We start from the raw sequence: 26,161 nt of genomic DNA, 5'->3' as shown, positions 1-26,161 counted from the left end.
TGACCACACCGCAAGGAATTGCGGTGCGCTATTGTAAACCTCTCTGATAGTATATAACTACTGTGGAACGGCTGTATCTTGCCGGTACTTAGCTACGGAGGAGAAACCTGGAGACTTACAAAGAGGGTTCAGCTTAAATTGAGGACGACGCAGCGAGCAATGGAAAGAAAAATGGTAGGTGTAACCTTAAGAGACAAGAAGAGAGCAGAGTGGATTAGGGGACAAACGGGGGTTAAGAATATAGTTGAAATAAAGAAGAGGAAATGGACATGGGCCGGGCATGTAGCACGTAGACAGGATAACCGCTGTTCATTAAGGGTAACTAACTGGATTCCCAGAGAAGGGAAGCGGGTTAGGGGGAGACAGAAGGTTAGGTGGGCAGATGAGATTAAGAAGTTTGCGGGTATAAATTGGCAGCAGCAAGCACAGGACCGGGTTAACTGGCGGAACATGGGAGAGGCCTGTGACCTGCAGTGGACGTAGTCAGAATGATGATGATGATGATGATGATGACTGTGGAACGACGACAACAGGCGTCGGTAATTTATATGCGAGAGCATTAACAAAAACTAGTTATCGGTAGCGAATAACTATCAGGGCCTCTGCAGGAATTGAACCCAATCATTCTGCGTGGCAGTCAAGTATTATCTGACAGAGCCAAGTGAGGTCTCAGACCTGCATTGGCAATAGATCCATTGCAAAATTGTGTTGGTGAAACGTTAATTGTGGTTACAGTGGTGGTACGCCTCGCTTTATAAACGTTACATATGCACTCCTACAATGCAGGCGTCACGTCAAATCAACGCTAATTGTTTACTTCAGCGCCATGCATTGAAGTTGGTCTATATAGAACTATGGCTTTCATCACCGCAAGCACAGTGTGCTTACCAGTTTACCACTTCTGGCGTTGGTAATAGCCATGTTGCTGTTGGCATCATTACGAAACTATAAACAACTGGCCATTTAGAACATACAAGACTGCAAAAAGGGGCATAGCACCAACACGCATGGGCAAGAAAGAGATGACAAAACAAGCACTACTTTCAACTAATTCAATTGATTTCAACAATCAGTTGAAAGTGGCACTCGTTTTGTCATCTATTTCTAGTTCGTGTGTGTTAACGCTATGCCGCCTTTCGAAGCAAATAACCGACTACCCCCAAAAGCCACGTTGACAAATACGTAGCTATACGACATATTTCTCTGCGTTCAACATGCGTTCATACCTCTAGCTTGATTTCGTAACGTCTGGCTCAATTAAAAAATTCCCCACGGTCAGCTTCCCGCAGCATGCTTCGCATGACGTCCATCCCGATGCTCTGTGAAACCTGTCCAATTTTTCATTTTGCTTCTGAGTGATATAGTGTGCTCCTCACGGCTGCTTTGGTAATGGCACTACCACGTTTAACGAAGTTAGATGCGCCGCATTCCGGGCACAAGTTTCATCATACGTTTGCCTTCTGGGAATGCCAACCGCCAACTGTTGCGTGTAGTTTCATTGGATTCTCCAATTAGTTTTCTGAAGTACTACGGCATAACCTAGCGTACATAACTAGATAACCAATTTCGCTGTATACAGTTGATGACGACAGTCATAAAGTACACCATTAATTGTCTTGACATTTCCGCTTTTTTTTTAAATTGAAGCCCCAGACTATTCACATCTGGTAATGTAAATTTCACGCACTTATAGAGATCATAATGTTAGAAAGCACTAGTCAGGACGCAAGAAAAACAGCTGGTGTTCCTAGTGTGGACCTTAGATATTAGCGCTATTTCACAGTGTCGCATAAACCGGCTCATGCTCACACCGCCGTAAAAATGCATTCTACAGAACATTTCAAGATATATTATTTCTAGAAACCAACGTGTAGACGCAAACAAGCACTTTATTGTTATTATTAAGGCCACAGTGACAAGCATTAATCTAAAGCATTGTATCATAAATTGAAACCCCATTTTACTGGTACTTCCTTCGGTATTAGAAGCAGTTCTATAAAGGCACCACTGTGGGGCCGTAAGAAAACGTTGCAATCGTCAGTACTGGATCAGAGCATTGCGTTCAGTTGAGGAACGGAAACTAGGTAAACACGGTTAAATAGGTCGCAGCAAATATGCCAAAGATTGCGTGCCGATTTGGCGTAAAGGTTATGCCGGCACCATTCTTTCGATACGGAGGGGAAGGTTTAACGGTGCTTTTTTCACGGTTCTCGCTCCCAGTGTCCCGTTCGTCGAGGTCTGCAGTTGCTTCAGGAGGGGAACACAATCCGGTTTTCTTGACACAGGTGGTGCCTTTGGGGCATGCGGTGCAGACTGCCCCAGTCAGGTAAATAGGACGCGTCAGCACGTTGCCTGCTGTGCCGTAGTTACAGACGTAGAGTTGCATGTACGGCATCTCCTTGGCGCCGGCGACGGTGTAGTCGGTGTAGCCGCAGCCAACGTAGCCTGTCAGGGCCCACACAACTTGCGTAAAGTGCCCCGTCGGCTCACCGGAAGGAGGTGCAAAGCTATTCACGCTGGCCGGTGGGTAGTGGTCGTACTCGTCAAACCAAGCCTTGATCTGACCAGGCCAGTCAGTTCCCCCGAATGAGGCACTGCTTTTCTGGAAGGCCAAATTTTGCCCTACTGACTTGAACTTGGTCGTGAACCGGTCTGCGGCCTTATCGTGATGCAGTTCTCCATCGGCGTTCGTGCACTGGTCCGCCTTGGCCTGCGCCACAGAAGCGAGCTCTTCATCCCACAGGAGCTGCCGCATGTTGGTGGCCGGCGGGAAATTTTTGAGTTTGCCCATGGCTACCATGCTTCTATAGTGGTTGTGCGTTTTGAGGATGAGTTTGATGTCGGCTTTGCTTACGCGGCTGGCCTTAATGGTGCATTCCTTGTTGGGCGGCAAGCAGGCGGTGTGCGTGGGCCTCTGCTGCTTGTACTCCTCTAGGCATTTCTGGACACTGCTTGCAACCATCGACGATAACCAAAAAGTCGTGAATACGATCATCCGTGTTCTCATAGCGTCGCCGTTGCTTCTTCTGCCTGATGATGATGATGGCCTAAATGTATGAATCACACCCTCTGTGGAGGAAGGGCCAAGAAACGTGTATTGGGGTAGAAGGGGATCACATACTATTTGTAAATCTAATGAACTATACATATTATGCTTAGAAGAGGGATAAATTTTACTGTTTGACAGATTTGCGATCAAAATCGCCTTTATTTGATTAAAAAATATTTCTACAGCAGAACACGTATCCCGGTGTCGAGTAGCTAATGAGGAGGCTCCCAAGGAGAGAATAAAAAATATTAAAATTCGATCCTATTAAAAAAAAAGCCAGTTTAAGTACGTGTTTCCTAAGTGACTTGAAGGAACTGCAGACAAAGCATAATGCTCGATTGTTTCATCCTTGTTACACAATGCGCAAAGAGGTCATAGAGCCAGACCAGCTCAATGTAGGTAATATTAGTTTAGGAACTCTACCACGTAACTTAGTAAAAATGACTTCTTTGAGTATTGACTGGAACCTTCTGCGCCAAAGGAACAAGAGGTGTCGATATTCGTTTAGTTGAGTGATTATTCTTTTACCAGAGTTTTATATTCTGGCAAGCTTTCGCAATATGTCACTTTATGAGTGCTGCTGTGGGGATAATTGAAAGTATTTATCGGCTGAGAGCGGCTTTCGCCTGAGTTTCCGCCACTTCATTCATTTTTATTTCTTTGTGTCCCGGAACCCAGATCAATCTGATGAAAGTTGTATAAGTCGAGACCAGAAAATGAAACGCGTGTTATTAACACGAAATGCTATTAGAAGTGAGCGCTGAACACAAATGTAACAAATCTGTAACTATGACCAAAAGTGAGGCTCATGGGCTGAGATTTTTCAGAGCCATAGTCATCGCCAGAAATGAAATTCTGCCAAGAATACTGACAAGAAATCGGGAAGTCTTCATGAGAAGTACCAGTTGAAGGTCTCAAAGACATGCCTATCCCAGATTTATTTTCAGATTGGGAGGCATCTGTAGCTATGATACTTATTATATCTATCTATCTTTTTTAAATGCCATTGCAGAAGGCCATTTATTAACAGTGAAGACAAAGTTTTTGCATTATTCTGATATATATCATCAAAAATATTTTCTAGACTCTGTCTTGCATACTTTATGAGAGGTATTTTGCACTGTTTAACATTTTATGGAGCAACGAGTGATTGTACCTATCCCACCCGTGCAGTCCGAAACTGAGGCCCATAAGAGAGGAAAAACTGGCTGGTGCTTAAAATAATATTTTCGTTTGTAGGATACTCAAAAAACTTCAGAAATATTTGTACCGTTAGTATCCTGAATCTGCACAAAATAGAGGGCAAACTTTCCTTTAAGGACAGACCATTATTGGCGACGAATTTCGGTAATCCAAGGCACAAAGTAAGGGCCTCTCTTTCAAGAAGTACCAGAGGACGCAATTTATAAGCTGGTGCACTTGAACATAAAGCAGTCAAATTCTGAAGCGGGGCGTACGTATATTTTGTGTATCAAACTCAGTGTGTCTCCTCACATCTCCGATGTACTGTTGCATAGCCTTCGTAGGACTCCTAGAGCCCGTACTTCTTTCTTGGCAATGTGTTCAATGTGCGTTTGCCACAGGAGGTTTTTATGGTAAATTATTCCCAGATATTTGACCTAATCCACTTGTGGCATATTCTACAGGCTACACGTCAGTGTGATAGTAACATGGTTGTTCAAAATAAAAACTCTAATTGCACTTCTTAACATTATTACATAAATGGATGGTCTTTAAACAATTTTCAATGGTGCACATATAAGAATTAAGCAAGAGTATAGAGAATGTATATCAGTATCTGAGGCGAAAAAGGCGATATCGTCTGCATATACATAAGTGTGTAATCCATCATGACTGAGAATTGTGGCTAGTAATATCATAAAAAGAAGAGCTGAGCTAACTGCTTCCTCAGAAATTCTTTGTGACTGTGAATGTAAATTTGAGAAATGACCTTTTAGTGAGAAATAAAATAACCTTCCATGTGAAAACTCACTAAACCACCTAACCATATAATTAGGGCTGTCGTGGTATATTTAATCCAATAGTATTTTATGTTCTACGCTATCGTAGGCTTTTGAGCTATCCAATGTTACCAGGGCTGCTGTTTCCTGCGATTGTGCGCTAGTTTATAGAACCCTCCAAGTCCACACGAACAGACTAAATGGAGCATCCTGGTTTAAAGCTACTTTAGAATAGGTCCACAATGTTTCTAGCCTTCTACTAAGTAAACGAGACGAGCATAAAGCATTCTTTTATTATTTTAAGCAGATCGGAAGGTAGCGCACTGGGTCTGATATTGTTTAGGCTGTATTCTGCGCAGTTGTTCTAGAAACTGGAAATATTTTACCAGTTTTCTAACTAGAAGGAATTCATCAGCACTTTATAGAATGGTTCCCTGTAGTCACTGAAATACCAGGAGCCTCATTGAAAAGCGTTTTGAAAATTTTTTGTGGTGTTTCGTCATTATGTGGTGTAGGATTTCGATGTCCTTGCATATAGCCGTGGCCAGCTTTACCATTGATATCTCACTGAAATCAGGACTTCGTGTGTGTGTTTTAAATTTCTTGTAAGGTGATAGGGGAAATGAGTATCTCTTTTCTAGGCCACTCACTATATAGTTCAGCACTTGTTTGATTTCTTCGTCAGCTAACACTGAATAATCTATGTTTGGACTATGAAGGATTTTTTTATTACGAAGAAATTTGAGAGGCGCGCTTTTAGATTTGGCTTTCGATAGAAAATCGTAGTTCTTAATGTCGTACTCACAGAAGTGTGGCAGCTTGGGCTAGATCGTATGGCTTGACGATAGTTATAGCGCGAGAACAAAACGACGACACAGAGACAAGAAGGACACGAAGACACGAGCGCTAATTTCCAGCTGAGTTTATTGTTCTCGCGAGCTGGCGCGAGTGTTTTTGTTATTGTTTTTCTCTTACTCATGTTCTGCTATTTGTACCAAATGGTTTTTGCCACATGGTTACTGTCTCCTCTATATATTTTCGCGCTCTGCACAATAACCTCAGTTGGAAGTTAGCGCTCGTGTCTTCGTGTCCTTCTTGTCTCTGTGTTGTCGTTTTGTTCTCCCGCTATAACTATCGTCGTACTCATCTTTTGCTTCAGTTACTATGTGTTTGATTATGGTTTGGTGTAAGTTGTAGTCACTACAATTTTTCGAACAGTGGTTACGTAGGAAGCTTTTCCGGTCTCCTTCCTTTCTTCTATTTTCTCGTGAAGAATCCACGTTCCACGAAGGGTTGAACGAATAATTTTTCTTGTATTTGAACAATGAATTCCGAGTCATTTCTAGAAGTTCCTGAAATACGACAAATTTTCTTTAATTTTTCTTCATCAGACGCATTGGATAATGAAGAAATTGTTGACACCAAGCAATTCTTGAATTCGGTGTAGTTTATAAAGGTAATAACTTTCTCAGCAGCTAATTTCACTGGATCGGCAATATTATACATCACCGGAAAATGGTCGCCATTGGTGAAACAAGCAATGATCGACCACGAAGATACAGAAAGATTCCTGCTAGTGAATTTTAGATGTATTTTAGGGCTGGTTAGAGCTCTCGCGAGTGTACAATATCCAGCGTTCTCGCAATTGAAGCCCCGAAAATCAATACATCATGCCCACAAAAATTTAGAGCCCTGTCAAGATGGCTAGTACACTGAACACCATAAGGAAAATGAGCGCTTATATTATATATCTGAAAACACCCGGAAATCGAAGTAGCTTTACGGTCAAGAGTGCACAGTCTGGCTCCATACCACAAAAAATAGGTGGCACTGTGGTAGAACAACCGCTTGCCACGCAAAAGAAACGAGCCGGGTTCAATCCTCACTAGAACACGGAGTTTTTGAGAATTTATTTTTGGGAATGAAAAATTTATTTTTCAAAGAAAAATTTATTTTGAGAAATTTATTTCTCAAATTTATTCTTGATAAATTTATTTTTGAGAATGACGACTACACCGACTTCGATGGTGACGCCGGATTTTCGACGAGATGAGATCTTCAGCGATATCAGGTTAATGAAGTGCCCATGTCTTACACATGCTTACTAAGTACTCTGCTTTTCACGAAATCATGAATAATGACAGTGATTTCCTACCTGCCTCGCAAAATTAGGGTGCTTTATGCCATCAAACGACTAACTTACATCTTGTTATTTGTATTTTTTATTGAAACTGAAGGGGCAGTGCACGTAGAAATTTTCTATCAATCAACGCCAACCATCAAATCTATTATTGAAATCATACATTCAGTCGTACATTTAATCAGTCGTAAAGAAACTTCTTAATGAATCAGGTGGCACTTGCATATTACACATGCACATGCGTGCAGATTAAGAGTTCTTTTACGGCGAAGCTTCTTACGTCGTGGGTCGAATGTCTGTGTCGTCGTCGTAGCAGCCACCTTTGTTTAGTCCTGAGAACGTCCGCTGGATGGCGGTACTTGTGTCTAATAAATATATTATGAAAAGGTACAAGGTGGCAGTACTTTGAGTGTTCGCTAAACAGATAGACAGACAGACAGACAGATGGACGCACGAACGAAGAGACAAACAGACTGAAGGACGCCTGGATGGACAGACAGAAACATGGATGATCAGGTGGATGGACAAACGCACGAACAGACGGACGGATGAATGCACACACAGATCGAGTGAGGCATGACGGACGGAGACGCGCTGACGGAAAGACGGACGTACGGATGGGTGGTTCACCCCACTCATCATCATTCACTCCGTGGATATGCTGTGATTTTAAAGGCGATATTCTTTCTTGGGGACCTTCGACGCAAACATTTTGGTCTGTCTGTCTGTCTGTCTGTCTGTCTGTCTGTCTGTCTGTCTGTCTGTCTGTATGTCTGTCTGTACATTTGTCTGTTCGTCCACTCTTAATGGCACCGTGTACTTAAACGGCCGGCACCATCCGCAGCACCCACCAATGTTGCTCAGGGTTTAGCGTTCATACTTGTCCAATTGTCAATTAACAAGCAATTTGCGCAAGTCTGGGGCACCATAACAACACGTATATATTCTGCGTGTGCTTCTTTTACTTGAAAGTGCATATATAGGTAATTTTAAGGGCCGTAGCGCTTATCACGCTGCGCTGACCATGCAACGCTTGCATGAAAAGGTGAATCTTTCCAACGCCTTGCTTAGACGCGATGGTGGTGCACCTACCCGTCGCCTTACGTTCCTCACCTTATTACTTCTGAGACAGGTGCGCACACCCGTCTCAAAGCCACACGCTTCGTTTTGCAAGAAGACTGCCAGGTGGCGCTCATGTCTCACGTGTGACGTAAATTAATGCGTTGGTTCGCCTCCGCTGCACGCTCGGGGTACTCTAACGCAGCGCCTCCAAAATACCATTCACCGATTTTCTTGCGCAGAGCATCAAATTGATTGTTCACTCTCTACACACGCAAGACTATCGTCTTTCGACGACATTTGCAGATTACATGCCGATAAGGAACCAATTTTTTTATTACAGTTCTCTATTACAATTTGACCTCTAAAGCTACATCTGAACGCTCCAGCACTGTCAAGTATCCAAGGCGTTTTCAGGTGCTTGTTCTTTGGGGTGACCGAGGCACCAACTCGACGGTACCCTCACTCAAGAGTCGACAAAATTTTGAGTTCGCTCAGACACACTCAAGTAATCCCTTTTGCTCTGAGAACTCACTCGGACTCAGAGTCAGTGAAATGTTCCTCAACTGTACTCACACGGACTTAGGTTCACAAAACATTTTTATCAATCCACTCGAACTCAAACTCGTCAACATATTGCTCAGCCGAACTCCTGCAGACCCACACTAAATCTTCACTTGGGTGAGTATGTCTACGAAAGGAGGGGAGATGTATTATTACCGGAGCATCTATGGCTAGAACATGACAAAAAGTTGGTTTAGGAAAATCATTTCTCCATACTTCGTCAAGGATTTGACTGCCTGCATTTGGTGAGCATGAGTTCACTGGCGTAGAATTAGCTTTGCTAACCAAAGTGTAAACGCCCTTTCATTCCAATGTCCCGCATATTGGGTGCTCTACGGTGCACTTTTTGAACTTGTAGCTTGAAATACGAGGTATCCTCGGTTGCGATCAGTCAGGAGTTTCTAATTAAATATGCGTCCCATACGAGATATTTATATAATAACGTCTCGTGAAAGAGTTGTGGGAGAAAGTATTTGCCCTCTCCTCCACCTCTAGCTCACGCCTATTATCAAAAAACATTTAGGTGGCACAAGAACAGTAGTGCGTTTTAGATATGTGTGATCAGGCTGCAGTACAACCTTAAGCCGATAAAGGGGTATAGTAATACTGATAGGTGATTAAATAGAACCATGCATTGTCTATAAAAAGTGAACCTCACTCATACTCTTTCAAAAATTATATGCTGCACTTAGGGCTCACTAAGACCCAGACTCACCAATTGTTAACTCAACTGGACCCACTCGGACACAGACTCAATAAAATATTGCTCACTGACACACATTGAGACACAGGCTCACGACTCAATTCAAGTTTTAGTGGGTCGGCTCCTGGGTGAATATGCCGACCTATACCGTCATTTGCATGCATATTGAAGCCTGCATCCACTGACAGCATCTGTTAGGCTAACTATGGACAGACGACATCAAATAGCCCTGGCGCCACGATGGTCTATCGGCAACTCCACAATAAACAATCTACTGCCACATTGTTCAAGCGAGTTCACAAGGTGTGGTCGTGCAAAACGAAATCAATTGATTGCCAAAAAGAAAGGATAGGGAGTAGTTACCATGAGGTTTGATGCATTATGGCATCAATCAATCAATTATGGCTCATGTGGTCATGGGTTTTGTGTATTTCCATCGCCATAATCTTTCGTATCCCACAAAAGCAACCTCCCAGAAGAATCCTACAAGAAAAGTAAGGGTAAATTGTGCTTTCAAGTTTCCTCGTAATTTCATTTGTAGAGGATGCGTTGCCATCTTAGGCTTTATCAGCTTGCACAATGGCCTATTAAGGGATATAAGACACTAAAATCATCGCTTTGCGCATTATGTATGAGAGTGCTGCGTATGCGAGCGACCTCAAACGATAGCTTGAGGTGGCTGCAGGAGGGAGGGGCTCAAGCACACATGAAATGTGTTGGCTGGTTCCGTTGAGGGATGGATCGCATGCACCAGGCTGCAACAAGGAGGCTTCAAAGCTTCCTTGGGGAGAAACTGCAAACTTTTACCAAAAGCGCGCTGTCGGGTGAAGTATTTCTGTTTAGATCAGCACACGGCTTGTGCATTTTTACGTTTTTAGGCCCTCAGCACTTAGCCTTAAAGTGGTAGACAGCACGACAACCTCTTCGCTAGCTGAAAAGCCGTTTCTTCTGGTCGAGTTTCACCACAAAATACCTACCGAAATTAGCTGATAGCCTTTCTTCGCGTGAAATTGTATGAGTTGTCATAGAATCTAAATGTCACAATGGCGTCTTGCAATAAAACTGACCTTTTTCCACAAAGCAGAGGCATGATGAAGACAATAATATGAATCATTAAGACAAGTAGTCAGAACAACTGTGGCGCAAAAAGATTAGAATGTTTGTAATATCTAGCTAAGCATGCGCGTCCAGTTTAAATATGTTTTTCCCGTTATTATTGCTAGAAAAAACAATAGGAAAAAGTAGTTACGGGTATTTACACGAACAAACAGAAGTATATCTCTATGGTGCATCTGGATATCTGCCTCCGTAGAGTTTCTTGCTTCCGTCTTCATCAGGTACATCAACAAGCTGCACAACGCGGCTTTCCGACCCTTCTTGGAAGGATTGCGCGTTCTCTCAAATGAAGGCGCTGAACGAGGGTCGAACGTAAATCACACATTTATTTACAAGAAAAAGAGAAACCACCACGCCTGTAACCAACAAGTGAACCTGAAGTGCACTCAAGTAACTCGACATGAACGATTGACCAGAGGGCAACTTGATAATAAGGTTTATATATATCTCAGTACATATGTCATTTCCACGCATAATTGGTGACCTCACGGTAACTCGTACAAAATAATTTGTTGTTGTCTTTAGGAGGAGAATGTCACTGTCAAGAAGAAAATTGTTAAAAGGCAAGATAGATTATGTTCTGCTTGGCGTCCTTGCCAAATTACCGACTCCCAGCAGTTCATTATTATATCGTAGGCAGCAGAAGTCAAACACACCGTAGCAGCAGACCAGTATGGCTCGTCATTTACAGGTGCTGTGCTCTTTTGAGTTGACGCATAGTGGTCATTGCGTTCATCGCGACGCATTTCTGGGAGCTCCGCCTTTGTTCCAGACTGGCGACCGTCTTGAAGAGACGAGCACAGTCCGGTCTCCTTGACACAAGTGGTGCCTTCGGGGCAAGCTGAGCACATATCACCGGCATCGTACACGGGAAACGTGTAGACGTTGCCAGCGTCGGCGTAGTTGCACACGTACAGCTCCATGTACGGCAACCGCGAGTAACCGACGACGGTGTAACTGACGTAGCCGCAGCCCAAGTAGCGCGTCGTCGCCCACACAAGCTGCGTGAAGTGTCCAGTAGGATCCCCGGAGCGAGACGAGAAGTTGCCCAATCTACTCGGTGGGTAGTGCGGGTATTCGTTGAACCACACTTTGATACGACCACGCCAGTCGGGGCCCTTGAAGGGGGCACTGCTTGCGCGGAAAGCTAAGTTTTGTCCCGTGAAGTTAAACTTGGTGGTGAAACGGGCACCTGGTTCATCGTGAATAAGCTTTCCGCTGTCGGGTGTACACTGGTCGGCCAGCGCCTGTGCCACGGAAGCCAGCTCTTCATCCCAGAACAGCTGCTGCATATTCGTGGCTTCGGGAAAGTACCTTAGTTTGCCCATGGCCACCATGCTTCTGTAGGCGTTGTGCGTTACGAGGATGACTCTCTGTTCAGCCATGCTCACCCGTCTTGACTCAATGGTGCAGTCCGTGTTCGGCGGTAAGCAGGCGGTGTGCGTGGGCCCCGGCTTCTTGTATGCTTCCCGGCACGCCTGGAGGCTCTGTTTTGTGAGTGACGAAAGCCAGAGAGTCACCAGAATGACCCTTTGGGCTTTCATATCCGCTTCTTCATGGTTACTTATCGAAGAGATGATGATAGCAAGTATACTGAAATTGTGAAAAATGGGTACTGCTAGGCGCTAGTCGGGAATCTGGATGATCAAACAAATGATATTCCTAGAATATGCCTCAAACATTAGCATTTTTTAGCTACCATTTATCCTTGGGTTGGAAGGGGACCAACCTTAGGATGCAGACGCGACTAAACTGGCTCGTCTTCTTTGCGCAGGTTTTCGCTGCATGCAATTCACCAGTGCGCTATCAAGAACTCAACGTCGGTATGACAACATCCATCATCGGGCTTCCCTTAGCGGTGAATGCTGCCGGACTTGATGCCATTGATGTCCTGTGAACCTAAAGTGAGGCCATACATTTAGGATCTTGTGCTACAAGGGAAAACTGCAGTAACATTGTCATCATTCGAACCACCCGGCGCCATGGGCACCACCCACCAAGCGTTTTTTTTTTCAGTGGGCAGGGTACCAACCTAAAGATGAAGACGCGGCTAACCTGGCTGGACTTTTTTGAGCAGGTTCGTCTAAAAGCTTCTAGTCAAGGCCTTTAGAGAAATTTCTTGTGCCTAGTTGTGGTCCCATGTCCGAGGGTGTTGTGGGATTGTGTCACGATTGTTTTGATGCATTGTGCTTTGTAGTTCTTTTGTTAAGCGGGGACATTGAACTAAACCCTGGCCCTACGTTTTCTGAGCAAGTGTCAGCAATTTTAGGTAATCAAAGGGAGACCAAAAGCTAGCTTGACTTTGTGCGGGAAAGCTTAGAATGTCACACCACTGAAATTGTCAAAAAGTTATAGCCTCAATAAAACAGAAAGTTCCGTCATGCTCAGAGGCTGTACCAGGGGTCGAAGAGTGTGAGCGTGTTGTCTCAAGGTTGCATGAAAAGACAGAATTTCTACTGAGAAAACATGGAAAATGTTGAAAATATAAATCGACGAAACAATTTGATTCTTTATGGGATGGATCAATGTGAAACTGGAGCCGTGGGTGTTCTGAAAGAAGCTCTTTTGAGAGATATTTTTGAAAACAAACTAGGAATTCAGATAAGCAGCCTTGAACGCATTTACCACCTCGTCAGAAAGAAAGCTAACAAATTGCGTCCAGTTATTATGCATTTTTTTATCTGAGTGAAATAAATAGAACTGCTAAAACTGCTAGGAAGGTTAAGAACGCTGGGTACTCATTGTCGGAATACTATTCACTCCGAATTCAGGAAATAAGGAAGCAGCTGTGGTCGACCGTTAAAGATAGCCGCACACCTGATGACTAAGTGTATCTCAAGAATGATAAGCTGGTTTTCAATCAGGTGATGTACGTGTGGGATGAGGAAATGAGCCGAAGACGCAAGCTTGCCGAGCCCAGTACGGATTCAGACGGTGACACTACACGAGGTAATGAAAAGCACGACGCACATTGCAATGTTTTAATGACCACCCGTGCAGCGACAAAGTAACTGTGCGCGGGGCAAACGAGGCTGCAAACTGTACAAGAAAACACTGCAAATGGGGCGTCCAAATGAAGACGAAATGACACGTGTCATTTACGGCTACTTTGTTCAAATGCACAAAGTGTCATGAATAAAACATGTGAACTTGAAATGCTCCTTTGGGACCGTGACCCACACGTTAGTCTGCTGACAGAGACCTGGTTGCACACTGCAGTGACTGATAACGAATAGGTCACCCCAAAGTATAAAATACTTGCATGTGACAAGCTCAAGGCGGTGTAGTTACATTTATAATTAAGTAAAGCATAAATGTGACACTTTTATGAGCTATTGCAGAACTTGAGAGGATCAGAGATTCTGCTGTTGGAAATAACCATGTTGCCGTTGCCATCGCTACGCAACTGTAAATATCTGGTTATATAAAGGATACCTGACTGTTCGACAATATCTGAGCGACGACATTTGCACATATATTGAGCATTAGTTTCTAATGTTTGGCCTAAATAAAAAACATCGTGGTCACAATCCTTGCGCATGCTTCGCATTACATTGATTCCCATGGTACGCGGGATTTGCCGGATTTTCGCTTTAGCGCTAAGGCAAGTGCACTTCGTGACCTTGAATAAAAAAAGAACCTTTCGAGGCGTGCAATTTTGTTTTAGGAAAAACTAATGAAACCAACGAACAATTAGGTCAAGCAGACAATAGGAAGCAATTTTTTGTTTTTTTTTCAATAGCAATGCAATGATTGCCGCCTAACTATAACCTAATTAAGATGTTGAAAAATCCTTCCTTTCTAGAGGATCAAGAGTGTTTGTTAACCTCTAGGGTTTCTTCAGAGACGCCGAAAAATTCTCTTTCTAGTAAACCTCAAATTTCATAGTTTATTTGTACCGTGTATCATTGCGATATAAATTATACTGACACTTTCGATAGGCTCTCGTCGTCGTCATCGCAGTCGCTGTCATGCTCCGTATAAACTCATAAAGTCCGCATCGGCATCATTTCCCTCTATATCGTATTTTCTACACGCGGATAAAAGCGCGCGCGTGAACGGAGGTGACGAACACGGGTGGTCAAAAGATGTCAGGTAATCTCCGTCGGCAAGAGTGCCTATGTGATAAAATTACCCGGGTAAAACACGCCATGAAATGATGCTGAAGCAGAACTGGAATGCCCTGCTCACAATGAAGGAGCATGAAAAAATATGGAAACGAAGGTGGGGTAGGGGGAAGGGGCGTTCGAGAAGCGACTGTGAACATTGACTCTAAGGACGTGGTTACGAATGCTATATGAACAGACATCACCAGATGGCTCGAATACCTTTTGACGTTCTTCATTCTCGACAGGAAGAGACTGTGTGAAACCCCTTTTTTAGTTAGTGCGACTGCTAATAAAGCCGGCATCTCTAACTTAATTAAAAAAACATGAATCACCTAAAAGAAGTGGACATGTCATTCTCAACAGGGGCGAAAACATCAAAGGTGTACGACGACTGTAGGACAGTAAATTTTACAAACTACTTGATTCTGAACCAACCAAACAGCACCAAGAATTGAGTAATGCGACCCACCACAAGTCGCGAAACCGGGAGCTATAGACATAAAGCTCTGCAAATACTCATTCCTGCTCGTGCCATACCTGCACGTTTCTACATGCTACCGAAAGTACACAAAAAATCAACCCTGGGAGACCTACAACAATCTCAACGGGAACAATTATAGAACCATTATCTAGCTACATGACATTCTTGATAAGGGCTTTTCGCTTCGCCATCCGTCGCACCGGCTTAACACAAACCACTTCTTGAGAGAAATTGAAAAACTTAACATATTGGAAGGGGCTTTTCTCGTCACATTAGACATCACGTCGCTATACACAAACATTGCTCATGATGATGGAATTCAGGCTCTTGTAAAATCCTACAGGGAAAATGCACCAGCTTCTTCTCCGCAACTAATTGCCCTTCGGACTCTAGCTAGGATTGCCCTCGAATTGAACACCTTTGATCAACAGTCAATATTTTTTTTAAACAAATGAAACAATGATGGGAACTAGGATGGTGCCGAACTATGCCCATATATTTGTTCACATTTGTGAACAGAGTTTTGTTTCAACATATACACGCACCCCGCCTTTAATAAGCGGTACCTGTATGGCATCTTTCTCATTTGGACGGACACCGAAGAACTGCTAAGTAAATTTATCGAGGCATTTAACAATGTTCATAGAAACATTTCTTTCACGCACACGTATTCTAGAACTGAAGTTAACTTTCTTGATGTTAACATAAAGTTGGAAGGGGGTAAACTAATAATCTTTACAATAAGCCCGCAGACACGCCACAATTCCTCCACTTTAGAAGCTCTCATCCGGAGGCATTGCGAAACCAGCATCCCATACTGTCAGGCACACCAATTTAGAAGGAGCTGCTCTGAAACGAACAACTTGAAAGAAAACACGGATAGCCTACGCAACATCCTTATAAAGCAGCACTATCCACCTCCCATCATTGATAACGCGATACAAAAAGCAGTAAATCTGAACCGCCACCATATTGTGCACAATCAGGGCAATGAAAGTAACGAACAGAGCTACCTAATTCTCACATTCACTACTAACGCCCACAATGTTAACAACAATGTCCTAAAAGAACAATTCAGAATCATCAAACACAGCGACCACCTAAAAAAACTTTTCACAAGTCCGCTGCGGGTGTATACGCGTGCCCGAAAAATGTTAGGAACTACGTAGTACACTCTGACACGTACAGAGTAGGACAAGTCGGTTGTGATCCCTGCGGGTAAAGTAGATGTCAGGTGTGCAAGCACATGCAAACAGCAACGATAGTTGAAAGTACGCATAATAATTATACACACATCATACCTAGCTACCTAAACTGCGACTCTACAAACGTTGTCTACGTGTTGAAATGTGGCATCTCCGCTAAACAATATAATGGACAAACTAATACGCCTTTTTGAATCAGATTCAACAACCACAATTTGCATGTGAACACACAACCAAACCTTCATATTTCGAAACATACAAATTTAAAAGAGCACAGCTTTCATTCCATTAAAATAGCACTATTTCAAAGACAATTACGCTCGCAGATCATACCTAATATACAAATTCAACGCCGTTGAACATGGAATAAAATGACATCCGAGAACTTTGCCTGTTTTACGAACCTCAAAGCACAAATAAACGACCCCTCTACATTAAGCAGGCGGGACATCCAGCAAAGTTGCATATGCGAGCCAGTGCTTTCGGTGATCGCACCGGGCAAGCAGTTTTCACCCTTTCATGTGTGCCGCCTTTTGCATTCAGCTGTGTAGTATAGTTGATCCTTGGGTAGGGTCATACTCGGCCATTAAACCTCCCACCACCACCACCCACCCGAGAAAATTTCTTCTGACGCCTCTAGAACGCGCCCTTCTCGCGCGGCTAGACTATGTTGGGGCCATTTTCGCGTGACTTGCCGCTTTGTCAGCGAAGGCACTGTGAAGAATGGGGCATTTGAAACAGACAATTAAGGCATTAGGAAACTTTAAAAATAAAGCGGAATTTTTTTCTTTAGTAGCCCAGCCAAGTGCCACACTTGTCGGCGTCCAGTTATAGAGGACACGCTCACAGTGTTACAAAAGAAGGAGGACGAAGGTTGGGGGGTACAAGCAAGAGACACGGGCGCTGGCTCGCTGAATAGTTCCGTTGACCATGGATGCAGCCACACGATTGGGTCCGGGCCTCCTTCTTCGTTTCTCACACAGAGCGTTCATCCACCCACCCATTCATCTATCTATCAGTGCTGTCGTCTCAGTAGCAACGCACATGCTGCTCATTCGGCATCTTTTCCTGGCATGTGAGGCACCACTGTTTTCAAGGGGGCTCCTCTGTTCGCGATCGTTTCATCACCATGTCTCGACATAAGTGGCAGCTGGGAGGCGTTTGAAACGAATAGGAAGTGCTTCAGGCCAAAGTGCACTTGACACGTCGTAAGAACATGCCATCAGCATCAAGAAGGAGGCACGAGAGAGAGAGAGAGAGAGAAAAGAAGAAAATGGCTAAGCTTTGCTCATCTTGGCCGCAGGTTCTACAGAGAATATATGCGTGTGTGCCACCGTACTTCGTCGAAGTTTTGTTGCATGTATATGTAACACTTCCGTTAGTTCTTGCCTTTTTATGCCCCACAAGTAGGGGGTTCATTGCAGACTTGAATATTTTCATTTTACGTTTCCGCAACATGGCCGTATACAAGAACATATATGTTTAAGATGGTTGTTCCCTATTGAAAATTTTCATGTCGTACACATTTTAGCACTACAGGGTTAAAGAGCTCGTTTCACAGAAATGCCGGTGTCAGCGTCGGTTTCATTGGTTGTGAGCGAAGAATCACCGTCTTCTGCGTGAGCAAAAAATGGAGAAAGATGTAGATAAAACAAATTATAGAAAACTTTAGGTATCAGTGGGATCGAACCCGGGTTATTTGCGGGGCAAGTAGGTGTTTCACCACACAACCATGCTCCTCCTTCTTCTTTATTTATTGATGCATATGCCTATTATTACAGTGAAAATATCTTTCTCTGCTTGGAAATGGAGTAAAAGTAACTTCTTTTACTAACAAATGCGTTCTGTATACATCCTTATCAGTTCGACATGTTATACAATAATAATGCGTGGTAGAAACATGCATTGTAATCGGGCATCGGAACATGGAATTATGATATTAACTTCATGGTTTAAAGCCACTCACTTACTACAGTTTACTGCACCTATTCCCTTAAAGCCACTTAGTGGGTGCATAGCAAGTTCTAAATGATCTCATGCACTAAGTATTTGTAGCACGCTTTCTAGTGACAGGATAACACTATCGTCTTCAATTCTTCAAGGCAAAGCTTAATGATCCCCTGATTTTTTTCTTGTAGCTTTGTAAAGTAAAAACTGAAGAAAGTTTTAGTGTGATGGGTGTATTTGTGTAGTGTAATGGGAATTGTATTAAGAAAGCTATTTGCCCAGTTTTTTTAGTAGACTATTTATGACGCTCTTATCCAAGGTCAAAACCTTACCTCCAACCCGTCTGATAAATTTCAACTTGAAAAAGTTTTTCTATCACTATATGAGCGATCTTATAGTAATGCCCAGACATGAACAACCACGTTGCTCTAGTGCGCTGTACACAAAATACTTGTGCAGTTCACATCTATTTTTGAATCGCGGTCACATTGACCTCACGGTACTGTGCTTCGCATGGTTTCCTGTGTGAATTGCATCCGCCATGCTAGATCAGTGGCTACAATGCTCTGCTGCTGGCCCTAAGATTGCGAATTTTCCCGGCCGCGACGGTCACTGTTCGTTGGAGGCCAAATAATTGCGTATCGTGAAGTGTGCGATGACCGTGCACGTGACACACCAGATGATCGAAATTGCCGCATCCCTCCACTACCACGTCTCTCATAATCATACTGTGTTTTAGGAACTTAACAAGTTCAGATATATTCGAATCTTTGTGAATTGAAATACTGATGCGAACGAATACAACTCCAGTTCAGTCACTATTTTCTTTACATGGAGGTATAATATTTATTGCTTGAAGTTTACAAGCCAAATGCACGGTTTGATTAGCAGTGATGCAGTAGTGGAAGGCGGCTGAATAGTTTCGATCAACAGACAGACAGACAAAGAACTTTATTGGGTCCTGAAAAATGCTACTGTTTTATTGCAGTGTCGCTGGCCGCTCCCACGTAGGATCGGAGAGGGCTAGCCTCACCGCCGCATCGTGGGCTCTCTGGACAGCCCATAGTTGTGGTAGCAACTCTGAACTTCATAAGGCAGAGTCCCAATCCTCTAGCAGGGTTCTTTAACATGCATCTATATCTAAGCAAACAGTTGTTATTTGCGTTTCTTCCAGATAACTGTATGTGGCTGCCGTGGCCGGGAAATATTGATTTCGAAAAACCATGCTGGTTAACGTTCTTTTCTTTTTACCTTTGCTGGACGCATGCCACGAACAAGCGAAGTCAGTCGTGCAAATAAGAGAAACGTGAATGGGGTTTTAGTGAAGCCCGATCGATATGTCTTCAAGACGTTCGCAACCCGCACAACATATTGCATTTTAGGGCATCTTTGAAAAGTGTACACTTGTTATTTTATTCTACAATAATGTACATCCTTCGCTGCTGATCATTACTCACATATCTACGAAAGAAAATGTTGGGTATACAGCGGAGCTTTATCTTGGTAGCACCGGATAGGAATGAAGGCTTACTGTGACAACAGCGCCACCTATTCGCTCGCAGCAGATCTGCTAGGTGAGCCCAGAAGTAGCCGAACATACTTTGGCTGCTCAGGCACACTCAGTGTCAACACCTGAATTTCATTGCAGCGTGCACTAGAATGACCGAGTGCATAGGCTTGCAAGCAGGAATGCCATGCGATAACGTTTGTACCTCGCACACAAAACAATTTTACTTCATTGACGCAAAGATAAAATTGTGTAACTGAACCTTTTGTAAAGTGATCTACAACTTTTTACTAAAATTTTTGGCTACATTCGTCACCTGTATAGAAACAAAAGATGAGAACATGTCTGACTTACTGCATGCAATCGTCAGCAACATGCATTTGTTCTTCCCTAGTTGCAGATCGTGTCGGTGTGTTTTTAAACTCTGCTAGGTAGAGATGATCAAACCCGGTACACCGGCCGCAATGTTGCTAAAGCAATCGTTTTAATTTAAAGTGAGAGCCTTAGAAAACACGGTGTAAGAAAAATACACCGTGGCTAAAACTAACCGCGTGCGTTGGCGTGGCTGGCGCGAACATGAACATTGCAATGAAACACCCATCGTTCAATCCTTCGACATAGAAGTTGGTGTGATAAAAAAAACTGAACTATGTCTTGCCAGGGGTATAAGCGATTGTTTATAGTACATTCGTGTATGAGAGCTTCCACAACGTCTATTTGATATTTGGCAGCTATATAGTACCACCTAACGTGGACACACCCACGTTGAAGCATAGAGGTACGTTTGCATCTCAGCGACTAAGATCCATCATCTTCACTAAATATTTCTGGTCTCTGCAGTAGTCACATACACCTGAGCAGGTCATACGGTGAATCCTGTGAAAAGATGGCATCAAACACTGCCTAACGAACGTTTGTATTGATGTCAAATGTGTACTAATTCAGTTTTAGTTTAATAATGATATAAGCATCAATTACATAACACTTGTATATAGATGAGGTTCCAAGAGTATGAAAGCTGAAAGCGGCACTCTCAGTTACAATTTACAACAAAATTGAATGCATAACGATTGACAGAAGATTAGCAGGTGATTACAATTACGACCTACAAGCCAAAACAGGCCAAATATCTCAGAACACTTGAAATACAAAATAAAATAATAGCAATAGAATAAAATAAAAGGCTTAATGTGAAATATGATATATAAAGAGTGCAATGAAAAGTCAAGTCGTACACAGATGTAACAAAGAATAAAAGTAGATAAAGCACACTAAAATATTGAAAATGAAAAAGAAATGTTAAATTTACGCAGACAACCTAAATAGGCATGAAGAAAAGAAGTTTGAACAAGTGAAAACAACTCTACAGCTCAAGTGAGAAGTTAGTAGTGAAAAGGAAACATTTTATTGATGTTTTGAAAAGTTAAAATTTGGGCACATATTCAGGTTCTACAAGCAAACTCTTCCAAAGATGAATGGTAGAGAATTCAGTTGTTTTCTTGCCGTAGTTAGTGCGAATGCGCGGTACCAAGTAATTACATGTAGAAGCAAATCTGCTGGGGATAGTATTTTTTAAAACTTAGCTACATTCCATCTCTTCAAGAGAGAGCTGGGAATGAAGTAACTTATGAAACATTATACTTATGTTGTACTGGGGTAGCTTTTTAACAGATAAAAGTTTGTGCTTATTTGGCTGGGTAAGGGCATCCGAACCAGATGGACTGTACGTTATGATGCGTACAGCTTGATTTCCTATGTGTTGGATGGAATGATGATAACGTTAAAAGGTATTACTCAAGCGATAACGTCATAGTTATTACGCGAATGAATAATGCATCAGGTGAAAAATAGTGGCGTGCTTTGGTGAGCGCACAGATAATGAAGGTCGGCTTATTACTATTACGATTGACGTGAATATAATACTTCAAATGCCAGTTAATTGTCACGTTTAGATATACCCCAGGTCATTGATGGGAATAAACTGATTTTCAATGATAAGGAAGGAGAATTATTTAGAGGCTTTTGATGTGGATGGAAAACAAAAAAATGTTTTGGATAAAATAATAGGTAGCTTTTATTATTCCACCTTTTATTTGATGATAAAGTGCCATATTTAGTTTATTTAGTAATGAACACATAGATTTACTCGGTACATATATAGTGTACCATCTGCGTACAATACAAAGTGGCGTAAATCAGTGATGTCATGAAAATCATTAATTTAAATGGAAAAAAGTCACAGCTTTGCCGCACAGGAATGAACGCAAGAGCAACAAATTGGAAGGTCACGCGCAGAATAGTAAGCAGATCGGTACGTGCCCTGCGTTTCTCACGCACAAATGACGCCCGAAATGCACTCACAGGTACAAATGACCACAAAAAAGCGTCTCAGTTGTTACTTCCCTGTGTCTGAAAAGCACGCACTTTTCGAGAACGGATCCTCGAGACTGTTCAACGATTGAAGTAACCTCTGTGCGCCCGGTAACTACAACAGAACCGTTTCGGTGAAAGCTCAAGGCCAGCCAAGGTGTACGATTGTCCCCACCGCGAGATAAGCGTACGCGTGAGCGTCCATCCTGCCCCCTCTACGCGGGGCAAAGTACGCGTGGGAGATGAGAGCACACGCCACCGCGTCGTGACGATGTGGCGACGCGCTCTCATTGCGCCATGTCGTTGGTAATGCTCAGAACAAGATGACTCCCCTGAGCTGCCCTTCACTAGTGGTAAGTGATAGATATAAATAGTTCGCCGTCTAACGTTCAAGCAGCTGCTCCTCTGCGGCTCAGTGGCTAATGCATTGCACTAACAATTCAGAGGTCCCACATTCGAGTCCAAACGCCGAAGTCTTTTTCTGGGTTATTTTTCTTTCTTTAGTTTTCGTATATATAGATACTTATACATATACGGTGAGTAATGGCGATGCTGGCGGCAAAATCCAGTCTAGACTGTCCATATAATTGCTATCGAAATGAAAGCAATGGCCTCAAAACTGAACTCTGTGGCACTCTTTGGTCAGTACTTTTAGGGAAGAGAACGCTTTACGTTCATGCACCACAAACAGTCGACCACCTAAAAAATGCTTTAAAAACATTGCAGCAGGGCCAGGGATCCCATAGGCTTCTTGTTTACGATAGAAAATTTTGTGAATAATGATGTCAAAGGTCAGGCCGAGAAAGGCACAACCGACGAGTACATTTCAATGGAGACGTTTTTTCAAAGAGATCTGTTAGAGCAATGCTAAATGGAACTGGCAAGATCTACTAAAGTGCAATTTATCAAAGTACCTAGTTTGTAAACAAATAACGTAATTTATTTTACTTAGGGGTGGGAAGATGATAATGGGATGGTAATTTGACAGCAGTTCTTTTATTTATTGTTTGAAAACCGCGTTCGCCTTAGCACGTTCAAATACTTGCGGAAATTCGCCAGTTTTGAAGATGAAACTATGTGAGTAGCCTGTATTAAATGGCCTATTTAAATACTATTTAAATCCAGGGCTTGTGTTGCGAGCATTGCGGATAGTAGATGAAAACTCACTTGGGTCAACCGGGAAAATATAAGATTAATGGAACAAATGATTTATTCTAGGTTGAAAAGTTGACAACTGGCTGCTCTAAAATGATGCGAAATGATCAGAAAACGGGATAGCGATTTCAGCAGAATGGCTGAAAGGTACGTGGTCGTGTTCAATTTTAGATATAAATGCTGGGTACTTACGACTCAAAAATTCATACAGTATTTGCCATTGATTTTTAGGGTTGTCTTTTTTCTGCACAAACTCGGTTTTGTAGTGTCGCCTTTTGGCTCCCCGGAGAGTGCTAGTGAGAATCTTCCAATACTTCTTCCGCCTATTAGGTAGAGAACTGTTGATTGACTCTCTTTAAGTTTTCTAATACAAGTTATCTTTTTTCCTCAAGCTCTTTTGATAAACCATCAGTTATCCAAGGATATCCCAGGTATTTTTATTAATTTTAAAGCGCACAATTCTAGATGTGGTACGAACTGCCTTCATGAAAGCATCACAAAAAAGGGAAGCCACCGTAGGCTCATTCATTGAATTGAAAGAAGACAGTAGCTTGAGCAAATTGTAGAAATTAATTTATCTGTATCGAACGTTGTGATATAACTTGAAGTGCAACTCTAGTGAAATGAGCATTTAAAACTGCAAAAATTGGAAAGTGATTCATAGAGTGAGGATAAATAACGCCTGCAGTAATTGGTAGGTCGATGTTAGTTACAACATGATCAATAAGAATGGGATCTTAAATGAGAGCATCGAGTTGGTGATGTGATGGTATATTCAAGACCATACCGACTAAAGCAATTAGTGTCGGCAGTGTACACGTTAGAATTGACAATCACGAGAATAATGTTTCTCACCCACTATTATCACATTCTCATTTTCAGATAACAGCTTCTTAAGCACGGTATTTAGAGCAAGAAAGAAATCAGATACGTACGAGGCGGGTTATCTGTAAGCGCAGCCAAGAACAAGACCTCAAGAATCGTATTTTGGCAGGGGCTCATTTGTTTCCACCCACACAAGACTTGCATCGTGAACATAAAAGGGAAAAGTAAATTTGAATAATCGAAACTGATAGAGTAACCCTACGCCTTTACTCGCGCATGTATGAAAAAGTCACAGTTTCTCCAAATGGCCTAAGCAATCGATGAGATAGCAACATATTGGAATGTTTCACGAAGCAAGGCTAGCAATTTGAGGTGTATTATTGTAGGAAAAGCGCGCTTGCGAGGTAACCAAGTTTCCTGCGGCTTGGCCACAGTGGATGACCACAACAATGCTCGCGCGTAATGACGGCGTTGATATACGAAATGAGGCTGGCAGACAATTCATTTAGATCCGATCTCACGTGACTCTACAAAATGCTGGTGTAGGAGAACACGGCTGCTCCAGGTAAACTTTTGGCACCGTTTTTCGGTGTTGAGAGCCCAGCCCGTAGAAGCTCCCGCCTGCTGTGGGGACACAAGGCGCGCTCATCGTTGCCGCGATAGCGCGGCAATCAGTGAAAAAAGCGTGTGCGAGCCCGGCTGGAAAGGCGATCTTCACTCCGCAGTTAGCGCGTCCTTCCTCGCATATATATATATATATATATATATATATATATATATATATATATATATATATATATATATATATATATATATATATATATATATATATATATATATATATATATATATATAATATATATATATATATATATATATATCGGACAAACATACGAAAACTTTTATTGCTATGTTTCGGCCGGGGTCCGGCCTTCGTCAGGGAATGCCGAATTCCTCACAAAGGCCGGACCCCGGCCGAAACGTAGGAGTAATAATTGTCCGCTCAAGCCAGTTTATATATATATATATATATATATATATATATATATATATATATATATATGTGTGTGTGTGTGTGTGTGTGTGTGTGTATGTGTGTTTGTGTGTGTGCATGACTGACGGCGGCGGTGACGGCAAAAATCCGCCCGAGACTGTTTGTTCATGTAATTGCTCTCGCAATAACACACGCATCTCCATCAAGTCAAAGTCACCGACTAGTATAAAGTAGGGACAGATAGATTGACGGATGCACGGACGTGGGCAGATGGGTGGACAGACGCATAAATGCATGGACGCATGGACAGATAGATGGCGCACATTATGATGTATTCTGCTGTCATATAATTTATCGATGTACATGCAAAATCGGTTTAGTGTACAGATGTTTTCGTGTTTCGCTGTGCAGGTGTTCAATTTCCGTTTTGGTTTTGCGTAGCGTGACGGACCCCGACACTTGAAGAACGCGGGAGGGTGAACTGGTAGCTTGATCCATGATCGTGAGCCCACGTTCCGCTTGCCGCTAACCTGTCTCTCGCTCAACCAAAAGTGTAAATTACTGAAGCGTTCTCTTGCGGCGCTCGTTAGAGTCCTGATACAACACTTCACCGAACTCGGACGGTTACACTGCTGCTCCACCGGGCTCCAACCAAAGTCCCAGCGATTTCGAAAAGAGGTGAGATATATTAGGCGCGTTTTTGAAGGCTCACGCACGAGCGTTGGCACACACTGTCCCGTACTACCGGGAGGTTCAGGGTTGACTAGCAGGTCATCCTAATCAACGAAGCATTTTCTTCTCACTTTTCTTTGTCACTACTTTTACGAGCCGTTTTCCACCCCGAAAATACATCCTAAGGAACTGTAATCGGTCCCGGCATAAAACTCTTTCGTGTTAAAGTCATCATAGAGCGATGACGTCCCCATGTGATGCAATGGGAACATCACAGCTGTACACAACTTGTGCCGTCCACATA

At 42.8% G+C, this 26,161-nt stretch overlaps 2 protein-coding genes across 2 annotated transcripts; both read right to left on the bottom strand.

Moving 5' to 3' along the window:
* Window positions 1-2,080: 2,080 nt before the first annotated feature.
* LOC119168585 (CRISP/Allergen/PR-1) lies at window positions 2,081-2,962 on the bottom strand. The gene has a single exon (XM_037419981.2). The coding sequence runs from the start codon at window positions 2,960-2,962 to the stop codon at window positions 2,081-2,083; it is 882 nt and encodes a 293-aa protein (XP_037275878.2).
* A 98-nt stretch (window positions 2,963-3,060) lies between these two features.
* LOC142803112 (CRISP/Allergen/PR-1-like) lies at window positions 3,061-11,977 on the bottom strand. The gene is made up of 2 exons (XM_075888216.1): window positions 11,249-11,977; window positions 3,061-3,069 (listed from the first exon to the last, which is right to left on the bottom strand). The coding sequence occupies exons 1-2, from the start codon at window positions 11,975-11,977 to the stop codon at window positions 3,061-3,063; spliced, it is 738 nt and encodes a 245-aa protein (XP_075744331.1).
* Window positions 11,978-26,161: the final 14,184 nt, after the last annotated feature.

Source organism: Rhipicephalus microplus, chromosome 3 (genome assembly GCF_043290135.1).
Source record: "Rhipicephalus microplus isolate Deutch F79 chromosome 3, USDA_Rmic, whole genome shotgun sequence".
Lineage (NCBI taxonomy): Eukaryota > Metazoa > Arthropoda > Arachnida > Ixodida > Ixodidae > Rhipicephalus > Rhipicephalus microplus.
Note: the sequence above shows the minus strand (reverse complement) of the source record. Positions and strands in the feature narration are given on the sequence as shown.

Excerpts from the sequence above, each read along its gene's own strand:
- LOC119168585 (XM_037419981.2), bottom strand. The coding sequence starts at position 2,962 with ATGGTTGCAAGCAGTGTCCAGAAATGCCTAGAGGAGTACAAGCAGCAG.
- LOC142803112 (XM_075888216.1), bottom strand. The coding sequence starts at position 11,977 with ATGGCTGAACAGAGAGTCATCCTCGTAACGCACAACGCCTACAGAAGC.